The sequence below is a fragment of the Dreissena polymorpha genome, chromosome 9, assembly GCF_020536995.1.
Source record: "Dreissena polymorpha isolate Duluth1 chromosome 9, UMN_Dpol_1.0, whole genome shotgun sequence".
In the NCBI taxonomy this organism is placed as follows: Eukaryota; Metazoa; Mollusca; class Bivalvia; order Myida; family Dreissenidae; genus Dreissena; species Dreissena polymorpha.
Window position 1 is genome coordinate 73718131 of NC_068363.1, and position 26389 is coordinate 73744519.

The window sequence follows — 26389 nt, forward strand, 5'->3', positions numbered from 1 at the left end:
TTCATCTTGTGCATCGTTTGCATTTTCCAATTAAAACTGTTCAATTAATAACAAGAAATATCTTGACGTTGATTTTGGTTGGAGTTGATGAAAGTTAAAGGCTACACTGAATGAGATCAAAGATAGCGGATGTCTTTTCTGTGCAGTTCTCAACTGCATCAAACGCAGTACGGGATGTTACGCGGAGTTTTCGCGGCTTATTTTACATTATTTTACATTATTACATATTGCTGGTCATAAATCTATAGATACAAAACAGAAAACCAAAAGAAGAATGGAAGTGAAATTAAAACATATGAGTCAACCGGCCACACGCGAACTATCCGTACATATTTAAATATTTATACGCGCGTTTTTTCGACCAAACCTGTTTTAGTGGTTTGTCGGGCATTGCTATTTGATTATTAACAGTATCGAAAATCATCGCGCTCATGCTTAATACATTAGTCAAAATGGTGGAATGATTATTGTTAAATTAATTTTAAAAAAAACACAATATTTATCATGGTATTGTTGAAAACACATTAAGAATCTATTATTGACATACCATAATTATATCGCTGAATACCTTCATTTAACATATTTCTGGTCTAAAGAAAATTCCAGTTCACCTAGTTCACGCGATAGCGTCTACATTATATAACAATTATTTTACTGGCCGCGAACTGACTCTGATACCTTGCGGGTTGGAATGCAATGCATTAAAGTGAGGCCACGCTTCCACTGCTGTAACGACGGCTTGTTAAAAACTTTATACGTTTACATGTTAAATGTTCAATTTCGAAAATAATTTAAAATGGTTTGGCAAAAACGAATATCAGGATAGAGAAAAACGATACTTTTATGAACTTAAATATACTACTACACAGACAGGAATATGGAAGTAATTACTAAATATGAGAGCATAGCCTTTAAGTACAAACGCTTTTGCGCTGGCAATCCTCTGAAAATGAAAGGTGCACGAACAAACCGTATTGATGTCAAGAGTTGAGTGTAAAACTGTTCTATCTATCAAACCTTTTCATTATAGATAAACTTGTTTCATGCTAAACACGCAGTAAAACAGTGTTACAAAGTTTAAGTGGTATGCTCAATTTGACAAATCAGCCAATGGAATAAATGAAATGTATTTATTCGTGTCTAGCCGCGGGAAATTTTATTTGAATTTTATTGGACACTTACAGAGGTCAGGTAAGGTCAAGAGCGACGTTAAACAGCTACGCCGAAAAAAAAGTTAAAAATGTAAAATATACATTTACTTTTATTTTTAAATCGCATACACAACGCACAAAACTTTGTCACAACTCTAACGCCTCTTTACAAAGGTGAATGCTAACGTATACAAATTTGCCACAATAACTTTAACGAACTGCCGATTTCCACTGTGAGCATGTAAACACGTCTAGATTAGTCATCGCGTATCTTTACATCTTACAATGTAACAAGTTGACATTTGAACAGTTGTAAAGTCTGCATAAAATCTACACGCGGTGGAAGCGACAAAATTATTTTTCGTCTTAGCCAGGAACCAATCCCTCGCTCACGGGCCGGGAACCATTGTCAATGTAAACAACGATTCTTCTGGTGCACAGGTGTTGGGCGCGTGGCAATGTCACTTAAACACTTTCAATATGTCATAAAACAACATTTTTATCATTTTGACCTAAACAATTTTTCTGATATAATATACATATACAAGGTAGGTATCTCTTGACACAGGAACATCACCTACATTAACATTTTTAAGCCGTTAAGTGCCTAAATGGCGGTCGATTTTCGTAAACTATGTACCATTGTGTTGGGAAATGTTGCCTCGTGACGTAAAATGACCACGAACGGCTTCTTGCCAACATAAACTACAAGAAAACAATTCTCCACTCGTAGAAATGCTAGGTCGGCTCTCGTCTGACCGAACGTTCAGTGCCGATTTTTACAAGAGTAAAAGTATCGAAATACCCCGGCTACAAAACATAATCCGCATTAGTACAATAAACAAATAGGAGTTTATCAACTAACAACACATATTTGTCTTTTGTCCACACCAAACACTAATATAATCGTTTTGTATGGATATTTATTTCACCGAGAACCGTATTTACCTTGAGCGTCTGATCGACATGGAGCTGGACTCGAAATTGCCGATAAACAATGCCCGATTTACAACGATTTTGACGTTATAATGCAAACAAAAGGACAAATCTGTGTTTTTAGTTTTATTGGTAGTGTTTAAGTGACTTGGCCACGCGCCCAACACCAGTGGGTACTACTTATGACAATGTGTACCCTAACACCGTTTAACTTGAAAATGCGTTGTAAAATGTTGAATTGTGATTCGTCAACTTGTATTCTGTACATTTTTATAGTGTACACTTGTTAGATGCTGACTTGTAGCAGATTACTAAAATCGATCGTACAACTTAGAAAATATTCAACATGCTAATGTAGTTTGTCATCAACTTACTTTCAGATGGAACTTTTATCTTGTATTTATTATTATTATTACACTATTAGGTATATGAAAATGTAGACTTTATATATGCACTATCTTCATTTTCAGATCTGTAGTTTAAGAAGTTACAAGTTTGTTTTTAAATATTTAAACATTTTGTAGAATCGGAAAATACAACATTTTACACTTTACAATTGTACAAAACAGATATTAAAATGTTGAATTTTAAAAATTCTCTGTTACTTAAACAAATGAGCTGAATATTCAACACGTGCACAATTTCTGGTGATGAATAATATTGGCGGTCTTTCCCTTCCATAATATATCAGATATCATTGATCTTTAAAATATATATGTGCACTAAGTATTACCATTACATGCGCAAATCCCCTGTGGGCGATAGTGATGCAGACCTTGAAAAACAGAGACTTTGAATTTCTCCGCCAATGGAAATATTTTAATAATACACCTTTGTCCTTGACGTTACGAGACCAAGTTCTCAAAACTACGTTTGAAGATGATCGTTCAAACTAACCACATAGCCAAATAACAAAACACACAAATGTAATTTTTTAATTTCAGCTTTTCCAAGATGTCGGGGCGTCTAGACAGGTCGCATGTTGACTGTATATACGTTTTGCACTCGACGCATAAATTGGCAGACGAGAGAAGACTATAAATTACAAGCAGTAACGATAGGAAAACAAAGTTTTGAATATATTGGATCAAGTTGTGCAAGGTTTGCTTTAATTGTATTACACTTCTTCTGACATTACAATTAAGTATTACACTTCTTCTGACATTACAATTAAGTATTACACTTCTTCTGACATTACAATTAAGTTACAAATTCAATTTAAACAAACATGAAGTACATGCAGTTCATTTAAAGCCTGTGTTTGTTAAACATTACTGTCTTATCTTAGGATTTAACGATATGTGTTCCAATATAAAGGCGAAATTTGTATCATAGAGCTTATACTTGATTTAATTCAGGCTCGACAATGAAGCTGTTTCACCTAGGCGCTGTCAGTTTGCTTGTTGCGAGCATCTTTATGACCGCCTCTGCCTACAAATGGAAAACGCCGGTTGGCCCTGATATTTTTTCGATCCTGATTTACCGTAAGTTACGACATACATATTTATATTTGGGCAATGAACACTTTTGTTTACAGTTTTTGATGGTAATCTTGACAATCGTCTGGTACTATTAGTGGGCCTTTTACATACATACATACATTTAAATATTGTGCCCGTATATTTGTTTGTCACATAGACAGAAACGTATATATTTGGACAATGAACACTTTTTAACAGTTTTTGATGGTAATCTTGACAATCGTCTGATACTATTAGTGGGCGTACTATTAATTTAGAGGAAATGTTCCCAGTGGACGCACAATAATTTAATTTAATGTGTGAAACATTCATGTGAAAATGTTTATTCAATTTATTGTATTAGTCTTTGAATTTTACATTAAAACATGTTCAACAACAATCTACGAGTAATACATTGTGCAAAATGCTTCTATAATTAATATTCCCTTGTAGCTTGTTAGTTGGTATTATATCGAACAGTTCAATCGCATATCTCGTATGGATATACATTTCAGTGTTCGTGTTTATTATCGTCATTCGAGTTTTGTTCCCTGATAATAACAAGAAAGGCGTCAATTCATATCGGTAAACGTATGTATTTCTTTTCAAATTGATTTATATTAATTAATATATTAATTTGTACTTAAGATTCAGTTATTGACACAATTTATGCAAAATGCATTAAATTTCAAGTCAACAATCTTTTACCAAAAAAACCTTGGAATACAAATATAAACATTCAACAAATTAAGCCGGCTTATAAGATTTATTGTCGGATTACCACCATGTAGATGTTACATAACGTTTTTTTAACTTATGTTCGCTTTTCTATATGAAACATTATTAATGTATATATAAAACATATGGTAGACAAGGGCGAGTGGGGCGAAACCCGCAAAATGTATAAGAGACTATTGTAAATATATAATAAAAGATATCATTATAATATTACTAATAAGTTGTTGTTTGTAAGTTGTACAATATCAATTTATTTTAAATCGATTATCATAATATTGTTATCACTTACAAACGAATAATTACAGATTGATGCTGTGAACGTTGAGATTTATTCCGAATTAACATTATAACAAAATAATTCAAGTGATTTATATAAACTGTCACGGTCAAAGCAATATTGTATTATTTGTGACATTACATTTGAGCCGTGCTCTGTGAAAAGAGGGTTTAATGCATGTGCGTTCAATGTCGTCCCAGATTAGCATGTGCGAACTGCACAGGCTAATCAGGGACAACACTTTCCGCCTAAACTTGATTTCTGCTAAGAAGGGACTTTCTTGAAACAAAAAAACATAAAAGCGGAAAGTGTCATCACTGATTAGCCTGTGCGGACTGCACATGCTAATCTGGGATGATACTGAACGCACATGCATTAAACCCCCTTTTCACAGAGCACGGCCCATTTCTTTTATATTTATTTCAGACTCAAGTTTTGGAGTGAAAGGCCATTCACCAATTTAGCTGATGATATAAACTGTTTATGAGGAATGTATCAATAAAGCTAAAGCAGTATACCGAAACGTTGTGTTATGCATGTGTTTCATTTTATGTTTGATTGTCTATAAGGGGAAGATGTCAGTCAATGAAATGTTTAATGGACAGTGAAAATAACAGTAATTTTCCATTATTATCTATTATGTTCATTGTTTCAAAGTAACGGTCATCCCTTGCTCTTGTATTCATCGTATTGAACCGGTAAGTGAATTTAGCTAGATAAAAAAATTTAGAGAAATTAAGTTATTGTCATTGTTTCGGCGAAATTCATTATTTATTAAAATGGTGGAAAGTATCAAGGACAATGGGAGAAATTTTTCAGTAGACGTAAATATAAAAACATATTTGACTCGAGAAAGCTCCATTCTTTACCATAAACAAGCCCTATTCTAATTGACGATATATGTACGTAATCGAAAATGCAACATCGTACACACTAATATGTTCAGAATCGGTATTGGATTTGAGTGATAATTTGGTACTCAAATATTATTACACGTTCCCAGAGAATAAACATTAAATATCCAGCAATCAAATAATTTAAAAATTGATATAAATTTCACGCAAATTGTTACATAAGTAATCAGTATTCAAATCAGTATTCACAAAAAAGTTTCATTGTCTATGGCAATCAAGTTTATTTGTATGTTTGCATTTTTTCACTCTTTTAAATCATCGAACATATATTCGTTAGCAAAGTATAGAGAAGAAATGGAAGTAATTATTATGGTATCACATATTATAGTCACAAACGCTGTCCATAAAAACTATCAAGGGTTTTTATCCACCATTCATAGTTCAAACTTGCAATATAATAGATAAATTCGAAGTTTGTAATAATTGCAATTGATTACCATGTAGTGTGTTCAGAAGTGAAATTTCGAATGTAATATTTGGTTAGCCCTTCGGCATATTTATCGCTTATATTAATGATTGATTTTGACTTTATTGACTTTTGCTATTTAAAAAGATATAGCAAATACAACTTTAACTATCTATAAATGAAGATACAACTAGATGGTGTGAGAATACAAGCAAGTTAAAATTGTACTCATTCTGATGATTCGCATCGATTTAATGTTAAATAGAGAAACTCAGTCATAATTCTGACACAATTCTGATTATTGTATAATTGATGGATTTTATTTTAATTGATATTGTCAAAATCTAGACATTAAACTATTATATATAGAAATTGAACGTGCAATGTATAAAAATATCTCAATTTTAAATGGTTATACAATAACATTAATTATCACGAAACAAGCAAAATCAATCTAAAATAAAAAATCGCAAAGTGAATATCATTGAACAGTTTTCTAATTGAAAGAATCAGTTCCTGTTTGTTTGTATATGTCAACTCAATGTTCTGAATAATGGGTGACACATGTTTCCTATCGAGGACCCATCATATGTCACAAATGCATGTACAATATTCGTTAATGTCAAAATCTGGACCAGTTCAATCTGGACCAGTTCAATCTGGTAGTTCAATCTGGACCAGTTCAATCTGGACCAGTTCAAGTTCCATTCAGGTATTATGTTATTCATCAACAGATATTTAAAATTTGCTTTTCAGTATATATTTATATATTTATAAATAAAAAAATAAAAATATATATATATATATAACCTCTGATTCAAAACAACAGTCTTATTTTTAATAACAAGTATAAACATTTTCTCCATAAGGCACCAATTTCACATGTTTTCTCATTTGCGAAATATTTCAACAACATTATCATTTGTTTTAGCTGAAATTAAAATAGTTGACTACAAAAATAAGACAAGGACGAACCATCTAATTAAATAATTACCTAGTGTATTTGAATGCGCATTATTTTTTTACTATCCAAATACCATATTCATACTAGCAACAAACTCGTAAACACAGCTGGTGCAACATGTATTACACAATTTGCAACATATATATTCATGTCGGCCACATGTTTTATCCACAATACACATGCGTTTGGTGAAGGCAAGAAATGCATATCAAGATTGATATACCATGCATTTTACTTTTTTTTTGACAATTCTAAATTTTGTCTTTCATTATGGGGAACAGATACCTGGATTGTCCTATTGTAAATTTAGCGTTTATCAGTAACAGTATACACGGGTTTTTGTTATGTTTTGATGTACAGTTTTTGATGTACAATTTTCAATATATCCTATCTCGCCGCAGTCATTTTGAGCACACAAGTAGTACCGGCAAACCTCCTGTTTTACATAATTACATCAAATAATGACACTGCAATCAATCAGGTACGTACATCAAGCACGCCTTGTATTGTTTGAAAACATTCAATACTCGTTATAAAATCATAGGTGCATGTATATATTAAATATTTCGTTTAATTTATTACAGCTTATTGAATTTAAACAATCAGCTTAAATTATTTTAGAGCAAAGTTACATTGTCTAAGGGCAGCAACCTAGTTGTTTGGTTTATCCATTGTTTATAGCAGTAGCCTTCCCTAGCAAAAGCACATGTTTGAACAGGAACAGGAAGTAGCAAGTTGTCTCCCTTTTTTATTTTTTCACAAAATTTATAATCAAAAGAATCCTAAGAAATTAAAGCATGTCAGGTAGAGGGAAAGGTGCAGGAAGGAAGAGGAGACAGCCATCCCCTACAACAAGGGCTGGGATGAAGAGGGGACGACAAGACAATGATGAAAATGAAGGAGAAAGCTTGACCCTCTGACAGTCAAGAACGGCCATCAGGTAAAGTTGTGGATTTTGAGCAACTCATTGGAGATTCATTTTCTCTTGAAGATCGTAAAAACCTCAATTTAAATTTAAGTACCAAGATCAATAATGACAGGCCCCAATTATTACGGAGCGGCGGGGATAATTTAGGAATGCTGATCCCGGATAACTTGCAAATAAAAATCAAACAAAACGAGTATGTCAATTTAGCAACTTTAATTAAGGGAGCTGTTGACTGCAAGGAGACACAGAATGAAACCCTTTTGGGTGTGGATGAACGGGGGAACATAGTAGCTAAACCGAAGTCATCCACAGATAAAATCGTCTCCATTGAAGAGTGGACCGACGCATTTTTTATCTTTAGCAGCATCCATTTGAGTGCGCACCCTGATCAAACTCATGATATGCTCCAATTCATGTATTTTATTAGAGAAGCTGCCAGAAAACAAGACGGGTACCAATGGCGGACCTATGACGAGCAGTTTAGGCAACGTCAGAGTAGTTTGTTCATGCCATGGTCAAAGATAAATTCCGACTTGTGGTTGCGTTGTTTTTCAGGGGCCAGTCAATGGACAACAAAGGCAGTGTTTGAAACACGAACAAAACTGCCCCCACCTCCTTGCATTGATTTTAAGAAAGGTTTTTGCAAGTGGAAAATTTGCAAGTTTCCCCATGTTTGCTCGGTAAGAGACAGAGTTTCCTTTAGCCCCTTCCCCTCTTAATATCAGACAATTAGAGAAAGATTTACAACTTTATGATAAATCAGAGGCCGTTTGTCTTTTAAATGGTTTTAAAACAGGGTTTTTATTACAATACAAAGGCCCAAGAAAAGCCACAGAATCAAACAATTTAAAATCTGCTAAATAACAGCCTGACATAGTAAGAGAAAAATTGAGAAGGAAGTGAATTCAAAAAGGGTAGAGGGGTCATTTCAATACCGTCCAATCTCAACTCTAAGAGTATCACCAATCGGACTTGTTCCAAAGAAATCTTGTGGTGAGTTTCGGCTTATCCATCATCTCTCTTACCCAGCTGGCGAGTCCCTTAATGACTTTATAGATCCCGCAGTTTGCTCATTACAATATAGCAGTTTTGCTAAGGCCGTTGAAATGATTCAGTCATTAGGAAAAAACTGTGAACTGTTTAAAATGGATATAAAAAAAATGCATTTCGCTTACTGCCAGTTTCTCCACATGATTTTGATCAGCTTGGGATCATGTTCGATAATATGTATTACTTTGACAAATGCCTTCCAAATGGTTGCTCAATCAGCTGCAATTTGATTAATAGATTTGCAGATTTTTCGGAATTTGTAGGCAAACAAAAGTCCAGTTCAAACAACCTTATGCACTATTTAGATGATTTTTTAGGAGGAGGCAAGCAAGATTTAGGGCATCGCAAGGAACTTATGTCAGTATTTGTATCTTGTTAGTCACAGTTAGGTGTCCCATTAGCAGACGAAAAAACAGAAGGGCAAACAACAAAGCTTTGTTTTTTAGGGTTGTTGCTAGACTCCGAGAACATGATGGTGAGTATCCCAATGTCTAAAATCAAAGAGATCATTTTAAAACTCAATCTCCTATTGCAAAAGAGTCGCTGCACGCTTAAGGAAATGCAAAGTTTAATTGGCATGCTAAACTTTGCATGCAGAGCAATTTTGCCCGGAATGCCATTTTGCAGAAGACTAATAAATGCAACATGTGGGTTAACAAAGGCACATCATCATCTCAGAATCACGGAAGGCATAAAAAATGATTTGCAGATGTGGAAACTTTTCTTTCAGCACTTCAACGGTATACATGTTTTTCATGACAGGTTTTGGAGCACGAATGAGGATGAACAGCTGTTTACTGATCGTGCCTCTGGAGAAGGGCTGGGTTTTGGAATATACATTGCAGGCAAATGGGTTGCAGAAAGGTGGCCACAGACATGGCACACAAAAGGGTACACAAAGGATATAACAGTACTTGAACTTTTTCCAATTGTAGTTGTGTTATTTATCTGGGGAGACACACTGAAGAACAAGAAACTGAAGTTCAGGTGTGATAACTCCTCAGTGTGTCATATTTTAAATAAAATGTCATAAAAATCTGAGATGGTAATGGTTCTTTTAAGGAATCTAACCATCAAATGTTTACAGCAGAACATCGTGATGAGGGCAGAGCATGTCAGTGGTGCAAACAACTCAATAACTGATGCTTTGTCTCGATTTCAGATACATCGCTTTCGGGAGCTAGCTCCCACAGCAGATCAGGAACCATACAAAATGCCAACCCAGCTTTGGAAAATATTCGAGACAGAGCTATTAACTTAATACAAGCTAGCCTTTCAGTCAACACAAAAGGGGCCTATCAAACAGCGTTGCGCAGCTTTTACAAGTTCATGCAAGATTATTCCATACCCTCAATTTGGCCAGTGCCAATAAAACATATCATTCTTTACATATCCATTTGCTTTGAGAAAAGCTATTCTCCGTCCACTATCATGACATACATTTCTGGTCTCAGTTTCTTACACAAAATAAATGGCTACCCTGACCCATCTGCCAATTTTGCGATACAAAAGATGCTAGAAGGTTGTAGACGTAGCAGAAAAGTGAAGGACTTGAGATCTCCCATTTCACTACAAACACTAAATAAAATAATTGGAGCATTAAAACACATCTGTTACACTAAATACGAAACAGTTCTCTTTGGGACAGTATTCTCATTTGCTTATTATGGCCTTTTCAGAGTAAGCGAACTTGTTCATACTAATCTGGACGATAAAGCCGTGACAAAAAGGGATGTAATTTTAGAACATGGGGGGCAGGCCGTTCAAATTCATCTGAAGGTCACAAAAACAATTCAATTAGGTCACCCTACTTCAATCAGAATATCACTTAACAAGGAAAACAAGGACATGTTTAATTTTCTAACAGACTACATGTCATTTATTTCACCAAAGGCTCATTATTTCTTTTGCCATGCAGATCTAAAACCTTTGACAAGGTATCAATTTTGTTCAGTACTCTCTAAGGCATGCAAACTCATTGGCCTTACTTCAAAAATAATTAAATCTCACAGCTTTCGCATTGGTAGAGCTACTGATCCGGCCATCCAAAATGTTCCTGACGATGTCATAAAGCAGATGGGAAGATGGGCATCCAATTCCTTTTATGTAAGAATTTAATGCTCAATGATCTGATTATTACTATTTTCAAATATTGCAGACACATAAGTCCTAGGTGACTCTCTTGTCAGATGGGCTGGGGCACAGTACCACGAGAGGGTTCGGCCGTCAGACATAGAATGAGAGGGGTATAGTGGCCTTAAGGCCGAAAATCCACTCTAAAATTCAACATGGACTCTTGTCAGTGAAGACACCTAAATCAATTTTTGTGCATATTGGAGGAAATAATGTTACAAACACACATACATGTAAAATAATCCGATTACTCAAGAGGGAGATACAGTACTTGATTGACAACTTTGAACATGCATTGGTTGTTTGAACTTTTATCTTGCCAAGATTAACATGGGATGAAAAATCGGATCCCCAATACATTAAGAAAAAGAATGACAATTAACAGAACTTTCGAAATTCATCTTGTCTTTTAAAAATGGCCGAGCCCTCAACATTAAGTCCATCGACACAAACACATGGTTTTATATACCTTTTTATAAAGATGGCATACATCTTTCTCAAGTTGGATAAGAAATGTACATTTTTGCAATTTCAGACACAACAGAACAGTTTTTAAAATCATCACAAACATATTTTGAAATGTAAGACACTTTAAATGTTGCAGCCTAATTTTGGGGGACAAATGGTTATATAAATATCAGATTATTTTTTCACAAAATTTACCCGCCCGCCACACCCCAATAATCCTGATATCCCTAGTAGGAAGCTAAAGCCAACTTGTTATTTTAAAAAAATATAATTAAACAGCGAAAGGAAAGTGCTTGAGTACATATATATACAAGTAAAGCTTTATGGCGATTAAAATCCTGCCGCTGAGTTTTTCTTGTTACAGAAGCTGGCAATGTGGTGCTCATACATGCGGTATCCTGCAGATGTATATTCGATTTGGACGACACCGCCTTAAATATGACATTCAATGATTGTGACAAGTGGAAGCACCCCGTAGTGCCCTGTGACAATGAACAATGTGGACTCGGGGAGCCCAGATATCCAGCTGTGCTTGGTGGACGTAACTGTGAAACAAAATTAAATGTGTTTTTTGTATCTAATGTCTTGCTTTACATCTGAAAATATTCAGGAGTCGTTTCATGTCTTTGTTAGGTGCCACAGTGGGTTTTAGCGGAAAAATTCGAAGCTGCTGGGAATCAGTGGTGTCACATACATGTATACAATTATTCAAATGCAAACGCATTTTGATAACTTTGGCAATATTAAACTGGAGTTTGCTGCCTTTCCTTTCAGAAGTTGTCTCAATTTATACAATGCATAAGTTGTAGAAAAACAATTCTGTATGGATGGCAGCCTCTCCTGATTTAACACCAAATTGCTTCAGTGTCGCTCGGAACAGGCGGCCTGACAGCGGAGACTTTTACTATTAATAGATAAAGGAGACTTAACTTATTTTGGAGACTTATTTTGGAGATTCACTTTGGAGACTTATTTTTGGAAACTTATTTTGGAGAATTATTTAGTTTGAAACTTTATTTGGAGTACGATAAATTGAGGATATTGGATATGGAGGAGACAAAATCAGCATAAGTTATTTTACCTTGGAATGGTTGAGCTAAACGTGACATCATCTGGTTCTCGGGGCTTTGGGATTTTCTAAACAATTACTTATTCCTTATGACAAGGTCTGACCTTGATATTCATAGGAGTATAAGTGAAGCACTGTGGTCAAATAACTGCCATTCTTATTTTTCTGTTTTTTATATTTTGTATTGGTACTAATAAAATGTTATTGGAAAGGAGATTCTGTCTTTGTTTATCAAAATAATTACTTTAAATACTAAAATTACTCTATTGAACGGAAATCCAAGACTATTGCAGGAAAAGAAAACCGCGGTAGCGCTGTTTCCTATTCAAAACGAAAACAATATAAATATTGTCCGCACGATAGGCGCTTTGTCATAAAAAAATGCTCAAGAAACTTGGAAGCAAAAGCTTTTACAGCAGACATCATTCATAACTAAAGAAAGAACTCAATAAGTCAAGAATGTCCTTCGGGTGAGCAAACCAGGCAACGGATGAAGAGATTCCACTTCAAAGCTTTTGTCGTCACAAGAGTAATATAGAGAGAAACTATTAATGTAATAAAAAAACATTTTCCACTAAATACTTACTCATAGTCTCATGAGATAAAAAATCGACTTTCTAAAAAACAGCAGACCCTAAGGCCAATTATACATTAAAAATGAATCATTGATGGGCGCCAATACCAACTTGCGTGTCAGGAAATCCGTTCATAAAAAGTTTTCTAAGAAAACGTATTTCAATCCGGCTGTGTTCATTTCCGAAGGGGAGTGTTTATAAACGTTGTTTCCGTGATTGAAACGTGTCCTGTGACGCAGGTGTCGTAGTGAGGCACTATATAAACCCGGGCCAAACGCAGCGATCTTGTCGGCAGGCCTATCGAAGGAGAACTCGTAAGTGTTCAGGTCTTATTTTACGTTTAATTTGAGTTAAGATATTGTTAGTAATTCTATTAATTGTGGAAAATTTTATGTTACTCAATATATCAGATTGTTTATTATAATAATTAAAAAGTGTGTGCTTAAAGCAATCACGTGTGTTTGCGTATAGTCGAAGCTCATTTGGTGCCTTATATCGTCTAAACGATGTATAGATGCTCTAAAACATTTTTTTCGAATCTAGTTAACAATATTACAAATAGAAATATTTCATTAGCATGTTTTTAGTCAGAAAGTTTACAGTAAATATGTCGCGAAAAAAATACAACTTTGTGAAAATGTAGCATGCTACGTATGCCTGCTTAATTATAATGTTTTTGTTTATGTTAAAAATACCGATATTTATTCATAGAACGAAACATAATCAGCTCTAGAATCGCATCGAATCCTCGATATTGTTCAACTGTTTTTAGGAAAAACAACTGGCTTACTTAGCTTTTTTTTATTTGTTTTTGCGACTTTAAAGTTGATTATATTGTTTAACTAGAATTTATGTTTGGTAACCTGCATGAAATTTGCATATAACGCTTTTAAAAATATTTTTACAATGAAATGTTTGTTATTTTAGTGCAACAAAAATGAGGTTAAGCTTAAAGGGATAAAAAAAAGACCAACATATATATATATAGAAAAATAATCGAGAAATCAGGGCTAATGTTTTTTTTATTTTAGACTACACCATGAGATCCAGCGTTTTAGTTGCCCTGTGTGCCGTCAGCGCCGCGATGGTCGCCAGTGTCCATGGATACTATGACATGAACAGTGGTATGGGTGCCCTGTCGGGTGGCTATGGTTACGGAACAGCAGGCTACGCTATAGCCCCTGGTGGCGGTGGTGGCGGTGGATTCGGAGGAATCTTTGGGATACTGATCTTTTGTAAGTATATAATTATGAGATGACAATACTGACTTTAAGTTCAAATCATGTATAACGTTTCTTTATTTTTTGCAAATAAGCTATTCACACGCATTGACATGTTTGCTATTTATAATATTGTAGGAAATGTATTACATCATGCAATCAACTAGATAGTATTGTTGTTTAAAGCTGAAATACATTTTCTCTTCAGTGTTTGTGTTCATCATCATCATCAATGTCCTGTTCGGAGGTGGAATCGGAGTCGGTGGTGGTGGCGGCGGTGGTGGTGGTGGTGGCAGTAGCTATGGCGGAAAAAAAGACGGCGGAGGTAAATATGGAGGTGGTAAATATGGAGGTGGCCACTATGGAGGTGGCCACTATAATGACTACTACGACGGCTACTACAACGGCGGCTGGTACGACAACTACGGCGGCCACTCTCACTGGCACAAGAAGTGATAGCTTTCAGGTACTACACTTTTATGTAGAAACTTGTGTATGTTAAAAGGCAGTGTATTTCATTGTTCACACAAGAATTATCAGTCAGTAATTATGATAAAATAAATCTAACAGTTTGTTGATGCTAACTTCGTGGTTGTTAATATTTACAAATGACGGGCTTTGTATTGAAAATCATACGTTTATATTAAATGTTGTAAAATAACTATAATTGTATTTTATTTAACTATTTTCCAGATGATGACAACGGCTTTCTCGACTGACCCCTCACGACGACCTATGATATGATATTGTCAATATATATAATAAACATTAATTGAGCATCCAAAAATATGTTTTGTTTTATATGTAGTATTATAATATGAGATGCCATGGGATTTTACCGTTTTCAGTTACCCCTATGTGATATAACAAATTTACCTCACTGTTAACTTAAGAAAACTATCGAGAATAATAGGTTAGTGTTCAATAAAGGTGCGTTTTAAGCGAAGCTAACAAAATCTTATTCAATAGCCAAACATGCCCAACATAAACGGAGCAAAGAACACAACATAAATCGACAGCATAGACAAATAAACACAGAACAATTGCGTCGTGAAATATGCATGACAGCTTCATCATAGAGCTTCTGAAATGTATTATGCTGTAAACCATTTATTAGATTGATATATATCAGTAGTTTTTCTTTGGTTTTCAAATAAATTTGAGTGGTATGAGTGAGACGCAGTGTAAAAAATATTTACTGAGCAGATAACGGCCGAATTATATTAAACGTAATGTGTATATTTTGCCAGTGTCAATTAAGAAAAGCTTACGTTTAGAAGTTATAAGTGTATAAATAATTATAATACACTCAAACCCTAATCTAATTGTGAATATGTCATTGTAATAAAAACATAGCGTCTCAGTTCTTAAAACTTATTGTGAATAAGACATGTAGTAACCAATTATTCATTTCAATACTATTTTTATTTTATTTATGCATGCCTCACTTAGGATTGAACAAACTCAGTAAAAAAACGAACAAGTAGATATTTTATTCAAATAGGTCTGCTAATTTCACTTTTTAAGAATCTAAAACGAGTAGCTGTTTTATGTCTATGCATTCTATACATTGCTTTAATTTTAATTTTAAGTTACGCATCTGGCATAAGCGTTTATTGGTTTTCCTCGTGTTAGAGTTGTAATGTAAAATTGATCGGATAAGGTAAAATTGTATTCAACATATTAATTGAAAAACATTTTATAGTCGTAAATGTTTAATACTAAATGATCATCGACCTTATGACGTTATTTATTTAATAATACCTAGTACTAAATACGTTTGTTTCATTTAAAATAGTTCCATTCACTTCGACCATTGAAATGGGTTCATATGTCATATAAAATTACACGTACATATCGATATATTGTATCACACCATGAAGCGAAACTGTGTAAGAACTGTTACTTTATTGAATTGTATACATAAAGGTATAATTGATGTCATTTGCATATCATCAACATAGAAAGTATATCATATTCTTTTGAACAAATGAAAATTTTGTATTTAAATAATAAAATAACGATTATTTTTTTAATGGTGCACGTGGACCTACGCACACCAAAGAAAATGGATTGGCAGTCATTATACACGTAGCATGTATATACATGTATTTTGACTACCGTGTAATAATGATTGACAGATTTTGCTTGTACAATTCGATAGTTGACTTGATATTATATGTTTTGGGGCGTTTATTTGAACGATGTATTCGTCAAACACGTCTTCCATATATAGTAACAACAGTGGTTGGTATATTCATCGGATTTGTAACGTTATCAATATATGAGTACCGCGCGCAAAAACCAATAACCAATATGCGTGCAATCATTAGTGATGTTTATAGCGTTTGACACTTTGAACGCACTTTGGTAACGCCTCTTTCCGTCTGTACAACCAATACAGATCTGTATATGTATGTTTGCAGCAAAGAAATAACACGCCTATGGTGTGTGTGTGTGTGTGTGTGTGTGTGTGTGTGTGTGTGTGTGTGTGTGTGTGTGTGTGTGTGTGTGTGTGTGTGTGTGTGTGTGTGTGTGTGTGTGCGTGCGTGCGTGCGTGCGTGCGTGCGTGCGTGCGTGCGTGCGTGCGTGCGTGCGTGCGTGCGTGCGTGCGTGCGTGCGTGCGTGCGTATGTTTATTGTTTCAGGACAGATACACCGATTTCGCTTACATATTATAGAGTTTAAAAACTTTCAATGTATAATATAAACTGAAATATACTCATATATACTAATATTTCAATAAACAGTCACACATATATTATAAATGAAAGATTTACATGTAAATAATATTATCATAATTCAATCATTAAATAAATCATCATTAACGCTGAGTTTTCTTTAAAATGTCGGTTAATTAATCAAAACATTTCAATTATTGTATGGTGCAAATGTTTGAATACAAATATAAACATTTGTGAAAATATTGACATTTTGAAAAAAAAAGTTAAATAAAGTATTTTGTTAGTTAAAGCAAAATTAGGAGAACTTTGTGCAAATTAAGTCATGATTTGAATACAAATATGTATAAAATCAAATCTTATGCACTAATCTGCAATTGCATATCTTCCAATATGTTGATTGTAAACATTTCAATGAAAATGCTATTTTCGGCTCAGATTGATCGAAGGTGCGGAGAGAACATTGTCACCGAATACTGTGAGTCGCCAGTATCTAACTAAAAACAAGGAAATTCCGCTTCCACGGGGAGAATTGGCGTCAAATTGAGTAGTTTCTAAAATAATTTAAAGGTTTACCATTTTATTGTTTAATACATAGTAACAGAGACAAGAGGTACCTGAATTTCGATCGTTTTTAAATACATGAATTAATATTAATATTGTTGACAGCTAATGTACCGGTTAAAGTTATTGTAACAGGCGGATTCTTTTTATTAGGATTATCTTATTTTAAGTACACGGATTTTCTGTTTGGTATAATGTCAAATTTAAACTTACATAACAGTGAAATATGTTAAAAAAATTTCGGCAAATATCTTTGTTTAATCTTTTGAAATTTAAATTTAATTAAATTGCACATACAGTTTTGGTGTCTTCAGTTAATTTATGGCGTACATGTAGTATTTAAATTGAGTATTGTTATGGTATAAAATTATTTCAATAAGAATAATATGTTGATATTAATCTCACGGATTTTAAAAATTGTGTAAGACATATTTTGATCGTCTCAAGTAAATGCAACAGATATCCAAAATTTAAGTTAGGAACAAAATACTGTTCCGCCGCCGGCACCCATGCCGTGGTGGTACGGTAACGGGACAAGGTTCCAGGCATATGCACGCAGGTCCGTTGTTGCACAACAACGATATTTAATATTTGTATGGAAGGATGACGAAGTCCGAGTTCCGGTTAAGACATTGATTTATTTTTCTATTGGGTTCGCACGGTATTCATATAATGGCATTGGTAATTACATCATACAAGTACATAGGTTATACACATGCAAAATCCGGTACATTGATGAATTATAATATTGTCATATCTAGGCATAACTGCCTCTGAGCTCCGTACCCATCAAAACAATGGACAAACATGGTCGCTGTTTATTATTATTGATGTCAGGAAAGTAACTGGTTATTTATTATAACATATACGGAGCAGCTCCGGGTGGAACTGTTCTGAAAATACGGGAATGTTTACTATGTAATATACCTCACTTTCTGCCATCCGGAGTGGTTAATATTTAAATTACAAAGGAGGTTTCGTCGGAAAAGTGTTAGGAAAGATTGGCAAATTCTCCGGAAAAGTCTGGGTTTATATACCCTATGAATCACTCCGGATGACGTCATAAAAATTATGACACGTACGGTGCTCTGTAGAATAAGAATTTACGGTCATAACCGAGCAACGTTTCGGCGATGTTCGTAACATGCCGAAGCGTATAGTTTGAAGCCAACATGTATATTTAAGGATAATATATTCTTAACAATTATTTATATAACTATAGTTAACCAACATACACTCCGACATCTTGCTAGTTAGAGTGAAAACAGTATAATTTTAACATCAATTATACTGCAAAAGATTGAGGGAACGCCAATGACGACAATTCGATTCGTCTCGGAATTAGTACTACATTGTATATTTAGATCGGGAGACCCCGGACATGCACTGATGCAGGTTGTTTAGTAAATAAAGTTACAATTTATTATGCGTAGTAGCATTTCATGACGAAAGCTTTGTAACAATACGTTATAATTGATACATAATGATTGTAGTGTTCTCTTGTTTTGCCGTTGTTGTATTTTCAAGGAGGCGTTCAGTTTGCCGTTGTTGTTGTATTTTCAAGGAGGCGTTCAGTTTGCCGTTGTTGTTGTATTTTCAAGGAGGCGTTCAGTTTGCCGTTGTTGTTGTATTTTCAAGGAGGCGCACTGACTATAATACTTATACACTTCATTAATAAAAGGTTGAAACTTTTTTCAGAGAATCGCACTGAATTCGTTGCTCGCAATTCTGAGTGTGCTAAGCCTCGCATCCATAGCCTTCGTCAACGCCGGCTACTGTGGTGCCGTCGGTGGTTACGGCACCACCGGATAAGGCTATGGTTCCGGGTATAGCGGAGGCGGGATATTCGACATGCTCATTTTCTGTGAGTAAACAAACTCACGCGATGCGTGCATTTGCTTTTTATTATATACTTATTTAATGTTTTATTCTTTCGGAATAGGTAACACAGATGATTCGTGTGGTTATTGTTTGCGCTTTATCATTTTACGATATTTTGATATGGGCTTGACCTTAACGAATCGTTGTCTGAAGATTGTATTTCACGCCTGTTTCATGTATATATACGTAACACTACTACATAATATAGGCGGAATATTCGATAACGTTTGCAAATGTTTTTTAGTTCACTTACGTCCTTTCAAAACAGGTTTATGGTTGATGTTGTCTCTTGCCTATTTTGCTGATTTTTCATTTAAATGATTTAAATCGCGCGTCGTCATACAAAAAAATCATATTAAACTATTTACTGTTACCGTGTTTTGGTTATTGACGCATATATTTTGTAGTTAAAAAGAAACAATCATATTTTATTCAACATTTCATTGGAATTGTATTGCAACATAAATATATTTTAAGAAGCTCATTATTTATTACATATTGTGTGTTGTGAGAACATATATTTTTGATAATGTCCTATGATTAACAAAAATTCATTGTATTGCTTGTTTCAGGTAAAACAAAATTAGAAAAAAATACTTATACACTCATTGTATATATTATGATACAAATTGACGATTTACTTTACAGCATTATTAATAAGTTTTGATATTTTTGTTTTTCAGTGTTTGTCTTCATCATTTTAATCCGCGTGCTGTTTGGTTTCAACAGCGGAGCTGACATCAACCCACAAAATAGCTATTAAAGCTAAGAAAAAGTTCGAGGTATATTTCATTTGATCATTAACAAAAATGACAAACGTTTTAATGATTTAGATATTACACATCATATCCAAATGTCTCACACGTAAGTACATTTATAAATCCTATAGTAAGTTTTAAATAAAATTCAAGCTATAAAATTCTCTTTCTATTTAAATGCTAGTTCCCCCTGTATGTGATCATTAGTCTACTCTAATTTCGTATCAAATATCATTTGGAATGACAATACATATTTTTTTGTCGTCGTTTTCAGATATCAGGAAAGGCTAACCAAAATATTATTTCATCTTACTGCAAAACTTGATTGCAATGATAAAAAATAATTAAACGAGCAAACTAAATATGTGTTGTTCTTTGTTTTCATTTGCAAGAATATATCCGTAAATAATTAGTTCCTTGGTGAGATTATTGAATATTTGAAAGCAGTTGTGCCAAGATATGCTGTCTGAATAAATAAATAAAACGGAAACAATCGACTTTCAATAAACGACAATAGAAACGTATACATGTATACGCATTTAGATTACCACAGCATTTTCCTAAAACGATGAAAGTCGAATCTTTTCATAGCTTAAAAAAGTAATTCAGATAAAGTTAAATATTAAATACCTACTGACTATTCGGCCATAACATACTCTGAGCCGGACTACTTTTATGTCACAACAGACGTTCGGCAGATTTCATTCCGCGAAAAACTATAGTGGGGGACATATTGTTTTTGCCCTGTCTGTTGGTCTGTCTGTTGGTTTGGTCAAACTTTAACATTTGCAATAACTTTTGCAATATTGAAGATAGCAACTTCATATTTGGCATGCATGTGTATCTCATGAAGCTGCACATTTTGCGTGGTGGAAGGTCAAGGTCAAGATCATCCTTCAAGGTCAAAGGTCAACAAAAATGTCAAAGCGGCGCATAAGGGGACATAGTGTTTCTGACAAACACATTTCTTGTTCATATAGCACTCGTTAAAGGATAAGCAAACACGCTCGTTAGCAGAAAATAACCAACAGACTCAATATCTGAATGGTAGTCATGGCTCACTAAGGAACTTAGGCCATGATCAGACGAACTTCATTCAATATTCTGATACAAAATTCTGACTTCAGTCAAATGGTCGACAAAAAATATTGTATGAGAGATAGACCTAACTCTAACAGTCGAGTCGCCAATAGCGGAAATTCCCCAATAGAGGAACAAATGGATGGTTAGTGGTTCATATTTTCTTATTTTGTCATTATGTCAACTTGTTATCCGAGCTTTACAAATAATTAACGGACCATGAAATAATTGTTAAACAATGCTCTCACCTTTTTATAATTTATGTTTGTGCATTGAAAGACCTGCTCTTATAATCAAATGGAGGGCCAGTCTCCAAATGCTAGGCAACTATAACTCTAACTTTTAACGGTCGTATAACATTATTATTTCAAAATTGTTTTTAACCGTCGAGGTAGACATTGACATTTCGCATGTGACCACAACAGCAGCTGAACGTTGTAAGTAATTATATTGTAACCGTTTATGTGATATGAAATAAAAATCTAATATTTTAAATGATGGGTCATTGATTTGTTTACATTTAATTATATTTATATTTAAAATTCCAACTAATAAGATTCAGTGAACCAATAGCTTGCAATATAAGTCTACACTTGCATAAGTAGTGGATGTAGTCAGATTGTTGTTAATATTCAATATAAATAAATAATAAGTAATTCTTTTCCAAAAAATTTTTTATTATGTTTGGGACCAGCCTTAAAGAAAATAGTGGTGGTCTTGTAATTCTTCAAAAATATAACCGCGCTTAATTAATACGATGCAAGAAATTTTGTTTCTAGTCATACTCGAGCTAAACGTATTGATTGTTTGTAATATATAAATAAGTCCGAAGGTTGTTACTGTTCCGTTATTGGCAGCCATTTTCTATCCTGCAGATAAATTTGATGTCATATTGGCAAAACATTTCGCACAAACTTCTTACCATAGGAAACGTTCAATAATCAGATATTACTTGCAACAAAACCGTATTGATTAGTTGCAGAAAACTTTACCAGTAGTACCTCACATTTGCCTTTGAATATCAGCAAATGATGGATTCTATAAGCACACTAGAGTTGTTTCAATAAAAAAATTAAGCGATGTTTAACAATGACCGTCATTACAAATAGTTACACGAAAATGTACAAAATAGACATTCAAAAAAACGTAGATCTTAATCTAGATAAACGGACCATTCAACTATGTCTTTGACTACAAGTGTTGACATAAAATACTGAAATATTACTACATTCCACACCTCTGCAGAATAAAACCCCTGATAAAGCAGTAAGTTTAGTTAGTTTATTAACAAGGTGAAAATAATGTTAGGGTGTTCACACAGCAAATCTGAATCCTCATAACTATTGACCGTCTCATGGTTTCATTAGCATCATAAATATGTTGTTTCATTGCAATTGAAAAATAACAACTTGTTTCATCTTTTGAATAAACATAAAATGAGTCGCTTTCTGAGAAAACTGAGCTTAATGCATGTGCGTAAAGTGTCGTTCCAGATTAGACTGTGCAGGGACGACACTTTCCGCGGACTACACAGGCTTATCTGGGACGACAGTTTACCTACATGCATTAAGCCCAGTTTTCTCAGACCGCGACTGATTTGTTTCATCTGTTTAAAATACAGTTTTACTGGAGTATCCGAGATACGCGTGGCAACATCCGTCCAAGTAATATAAAGATCAATAAGCTATATTCATCAAAGCTAAATATTGAACTTGATATTCCTTAAGGGTAAATATTTTCTCGCTTCAGTTTTCAGGATTGTCAAATTCGACGAAATGTGTTAAATTCCGATAAAAAAAATAAAACGATCAGCCAATCAATCCTAGGTGGAAAATCTATTTTCGATAAAGCGTTTCCCGTCAAGTTTCCGCCGTAAAACGTATAAAATACCACGTCATTCAGGATACGTTCATTGTGAGCTGATTGCTTATCTGCTATAACACAAAGGTAAGATGCTTATTTGTTTTCACTTTTGAAAAATAATTTTCAGTCAGAGTTGGCAGTTATTTAATAAAAAATAATGTGGTGTGTGATAGTTAAAAAAAATATGTTCCAGCTATCACAGTTACGTGATCTAATAATAAGTTAGAGATCATTATACGTATAAATTGAAATGAATAAACAATAATGTGTCACAATTATTGAAAAACAAACACTTAATTTTGTCTTTTCTTCACATTAAAACAAATGTATTTTGGTGTATAAATTCTTTTTAAGATCCTCGTGTGATCCTTATTGTCCCCTACCGGTGAAACCGAGGTGACTTATGGTTTGCGCTCTGTGTGTCCGTCAGTATGTCAGTCAGTCAGTCATAGTCAGTCAGTCTGTCACACTTTTCAGGATCCTGCGATAACTTTAAGAGTTCTTTATATTTTTTTCATGAAACTTGAAACATGGATAGATGGCAATATGTAGATTATGCACGTCATTTCATTTTATTCATACGTCAAAACTTCTGGTTGCTATGGCAACAAATAAAAAACAAATATTGCTTGACAATAGTCTTGTTCATAATGTATTCAACGGATACGAGACCCTATCACATGGAATGATACTCGCCATGTAAGTCTATAAAGGTTTGCTTACGAGTGCTATATTTTCATCTTGTCCATCTCTCCACAGGCACCATGAAGTTGTTCCTGATTGGCCTTCTGGGAGTGTTCAGCGCCGTGTTTCTCGCGGCCGCCCCGGCCTATGCCTTTTACCCGAGTACCTATAGTTACGGCATCAGCCCATACAGCTACGGATATGGCGTCAGCGGTGGCGACGGCGGCTTTGGTGGAATCTTCAACATTTTGATTTTCCGTAAGAAGCCAACTTTTTGTCTTTAAATAAATGCTGCAGTAAAAGTAATAAATATTTAATTGTTCTGATTTATCACAGAGCTTAACACTTAATATTGAAGCGAATGTGCATTCTACCCCCATCAGACTGTGCGTCTTCAAAATAAATTAATAGTTTAAATTACTCGTCAATAGTGTTTACAATTCTAACGCTGTCTTTTTTATATTTTACAGTGTTCGTCTTCATCATCATCATCAATGTTCTGTTTGGAACTGGATTTAACAACAACAACAACAAAGGAGGCAGCAACTATGGCAACAACAATCACGGCAGCAACTATGGCAACAACCATCATGGCAGCAGCTATGGCGGAAGTGGTAGAGGAAGGTACTATGATGATTGGTACAAGAAATAAACCTTACACTTTGGTAAGTACGATATCCATCCGCTTGTTTGAATTGCATAAGTATAGTTTACTACAGTCAGTTAACCAGTTTAGAAAAACGTTAATTCTTTATTATGTGGTAAAAAGCCTTTAGGCTCTACAATAACTTCTTTAAGGATTTAGTGTCAATGTGAGAAGATGTTAAAATAAAGGGTAAAATGTATTTTGTATGATAACAGGTTAGGCCAGACGGCATATGCAGTGTTTGTTGTTGTTTTTTTTGTCAAAAATAGCCCATTACAGTTCGCCCTTTGGTAATTTTTTTAAAATCATTCAACTTACAGAATTAGTATTTCAAAACATTGTCATGGCATTTGTTTTCAATCAGCAAAAAGTTCATTGGAAAATAAAAAAGCCTTCTATATCCATACGCACATTTCAAAACATAACTCATTCAATTAGTTCCGCTTAATTTTTTGCTGCATTTATCCCCACTGTAAGCATAATACAAATGCTTTCTTGCTAAAACTTTGTAAATTTATTCCTTTACATAATTTATACGTTAGACTCTTTATCATTTTGATTGTATTAGGGCATTATGGAAAATTAAATAAAAATTAATCGGAACTGCTGATCATCCGGAACTGATTGACAAACTGTAGTATTCTAAACATTTCTGAGATTCTCGTTTTTAACATTAAAGAATAAAGAGTAGCATGATTGTTGAACTGGTATTATTGAGTTAATTGTGCGGCATGAAAATCCAATCTGTAGAATAATCCAAAATAATTGTGTTAATTTTATAATGCTTAAGAATGGTAACGTACAAAAATAGTTTAGATCCCACCAAAAACGGCTGAATACCTTTGGGTATTTTAATTTAAATAAGTATTTACATAAAGGGAATTAACACATTGTTGACAAAGCTATAACTTTATCCAATAATGAACAATATTACTTAGTGAGTGTCATGAACAGAATGCTTCATTGATTCTTAATTACCCCATTTATGCCTAGCGTCTAGAAAAAAGGCCTTGGAAAACAGCGTAGAGCCAGATGAGACGCCGCATGATGCGGCGTCTCATCAGAGTCTGCGCTGTTTGATATTAATATAAAATATCTTAATATAAAATACATAAAATATCTAAATATCTAAATAAATATACTAGACATCCCTTATTTTTGATATACATTGAACCAATTTAGAAGGATGTGAGAGAACACTAGGCATAAATGGGTTAAAATAAAATAACTATTTTAGTAAGCATACGTAAGCGCTCTATGAATAACAATTCCTAAATTCCAACTTCACTGAACCCATGTCGACATACAAATGCCTGTTCTGGTCTCGCCCACCCCCCCCCCCCCGTTTTCCATTGATATTGTTAAAAAAAATAGTGAATTTATACCTGTAAACTTGATGTGCATGTTAACTTATGTCGGAATTCCAGTTCCGTTTTATTGATGTTAATTAATAGCACCTTTCATCATTCTTCAGTAAAATCGTTGTTTGTGAAATGCCAGCCGTAGTTTGTGTTGAAAATTCCAATGTTATAAACTAAACAAATGAACGGAACGCTAAACCTCAATATGTTAACAAATATTGGCAAAAAAGATTTAAAATGCGTACCTTTAGCATTTTTTTGCTTTTTTGTATGCATAAGCGACATTTAATCCTTAACGTATTGTCCACAGGTTATTAAGGATTTAAATATATTGCATGTAATATAGTTTACAGTCAACTTTTCTCTGAAGAATAAAATACATTCTTATATATAATTTCAGATTCTGAACATATTAATTTGTTAATTGGTTTCGTTTTGATTTCAGAGACTGACTGCTTTCCACGTTCGACCGCTCTAAGCCAATCTTACCTCACTGCACTGTTGTGGGACCGAGATCTATTGACTTGTGTTTGTTTACAGATCTTTGATCTGAACACAATACTGCGTGTATAATAAACTTTGC

The 26389-nt window shown here is 34.1% G+C and overlaps 2 protein-coding genes and 2 long non-coding RNA genes across 4 annotated transcripts; all 4 read left to right on the top strand.

Annotated features, from left to right (window-relative positions):
- The first annotated feature begins 3108 nt into the window (after window positions 1-3108).
- LOC127843842 (uncharacterized) lies at window positions 3109-5083 on the top strand. The gene is made up of 4 exons (XR_008032370.1): window positions 3109-3188; window positions 3446-3571; window positions 4063-4138; window positions 4989-5083. It is a non-coding gene; the product is annotated as an uncharacterized LOC127843842 (long non-coding RNA).
- Window positions 5084-7628: 2545 nt separating this feature from the next.
- Window positions 7629-10218, top strand: LOC127843843 (uncharacterized). The gene is made up of 3 exons (XR_008032371.1): window positions 7629-7786; window positions 9587-9715; window positions 9987-10218. It is a non-coding gene; the product is annotated as an uncharacterized LOC127843843 (long non-coding RNA).
- A 3118-nt stretch (window positions 10219-13336) lies between these two features.
- LOC127843838 (acanthoscurrin-1-like) lies at window positions 13337-15075 on the top strand. The gene is made up of 4 exons (XM_052373709.1): window positions 13337-13383; window positions 14101-14304; window positions 14498-14755; window positions 14983-15075. The coding sequence occupies exons 2-3, from the start codon at window positions 14109-14111 to the stop codon at window positions 14743-14745; spliced, it is 444 nt and encodes a 147-aa protein (XP_052229669.1). The 5' UTR covers window positions 13337-13383; window positions 14101-14108; the 3' UTR covers window positions 14746-14755; window positions 14983-15075.
- A 6315-nt stretch (window positions 15076-21390) lies between these two features.
- Window positions 21391-26389, top strand: LOC127846170 (probable peroxisomal membrane protein PEX13). The gene is made up of 4 exons (XM_052377347.1): window positions 21391-21397; window positions 23875-24057; window positions 24270-24464; window positions 26252-26389. The coding sequence occupies exons 1-3, from the start codon at window positions 21391-21393 to the stop codon at window positions 24449-24451; spliced, it is 372 nt and encodes a 123-aa protein (XP_052233307.1). The 3' UTR covers window positions 24452-24464; window positions 26252-26389.

What these genes read in the sequence shown, in the direction of transcription:
- LOC127843838 (XM_052373709.1), top strand. Translation starts at nt 14,109, where the DNA reads ATGAGATCCAGCGTTTTAGTTGCCCTGTGTGCCGTCAGCGCCGCGATG. An exon ending in CTTTGGGATACTGATCTTTT is followed by an intron (nt 14,305 to 14,497) that starts GTAAGTATATAA and finishes TTTTCTCTTCAG; the next exon opens with TGTTTGTGTTCATCATCATC.
- LOC127846170 (XM_052377347.1), top strand. An exon ending in CTTCAACATTTTGATTTTCC is followed by an intron (nt 24,058 to 24,269) that starts GTAAGAAGCCAA and finishes TATATTTTACAG; the next exon opens with TGTTCGTCTTCATCATCATC.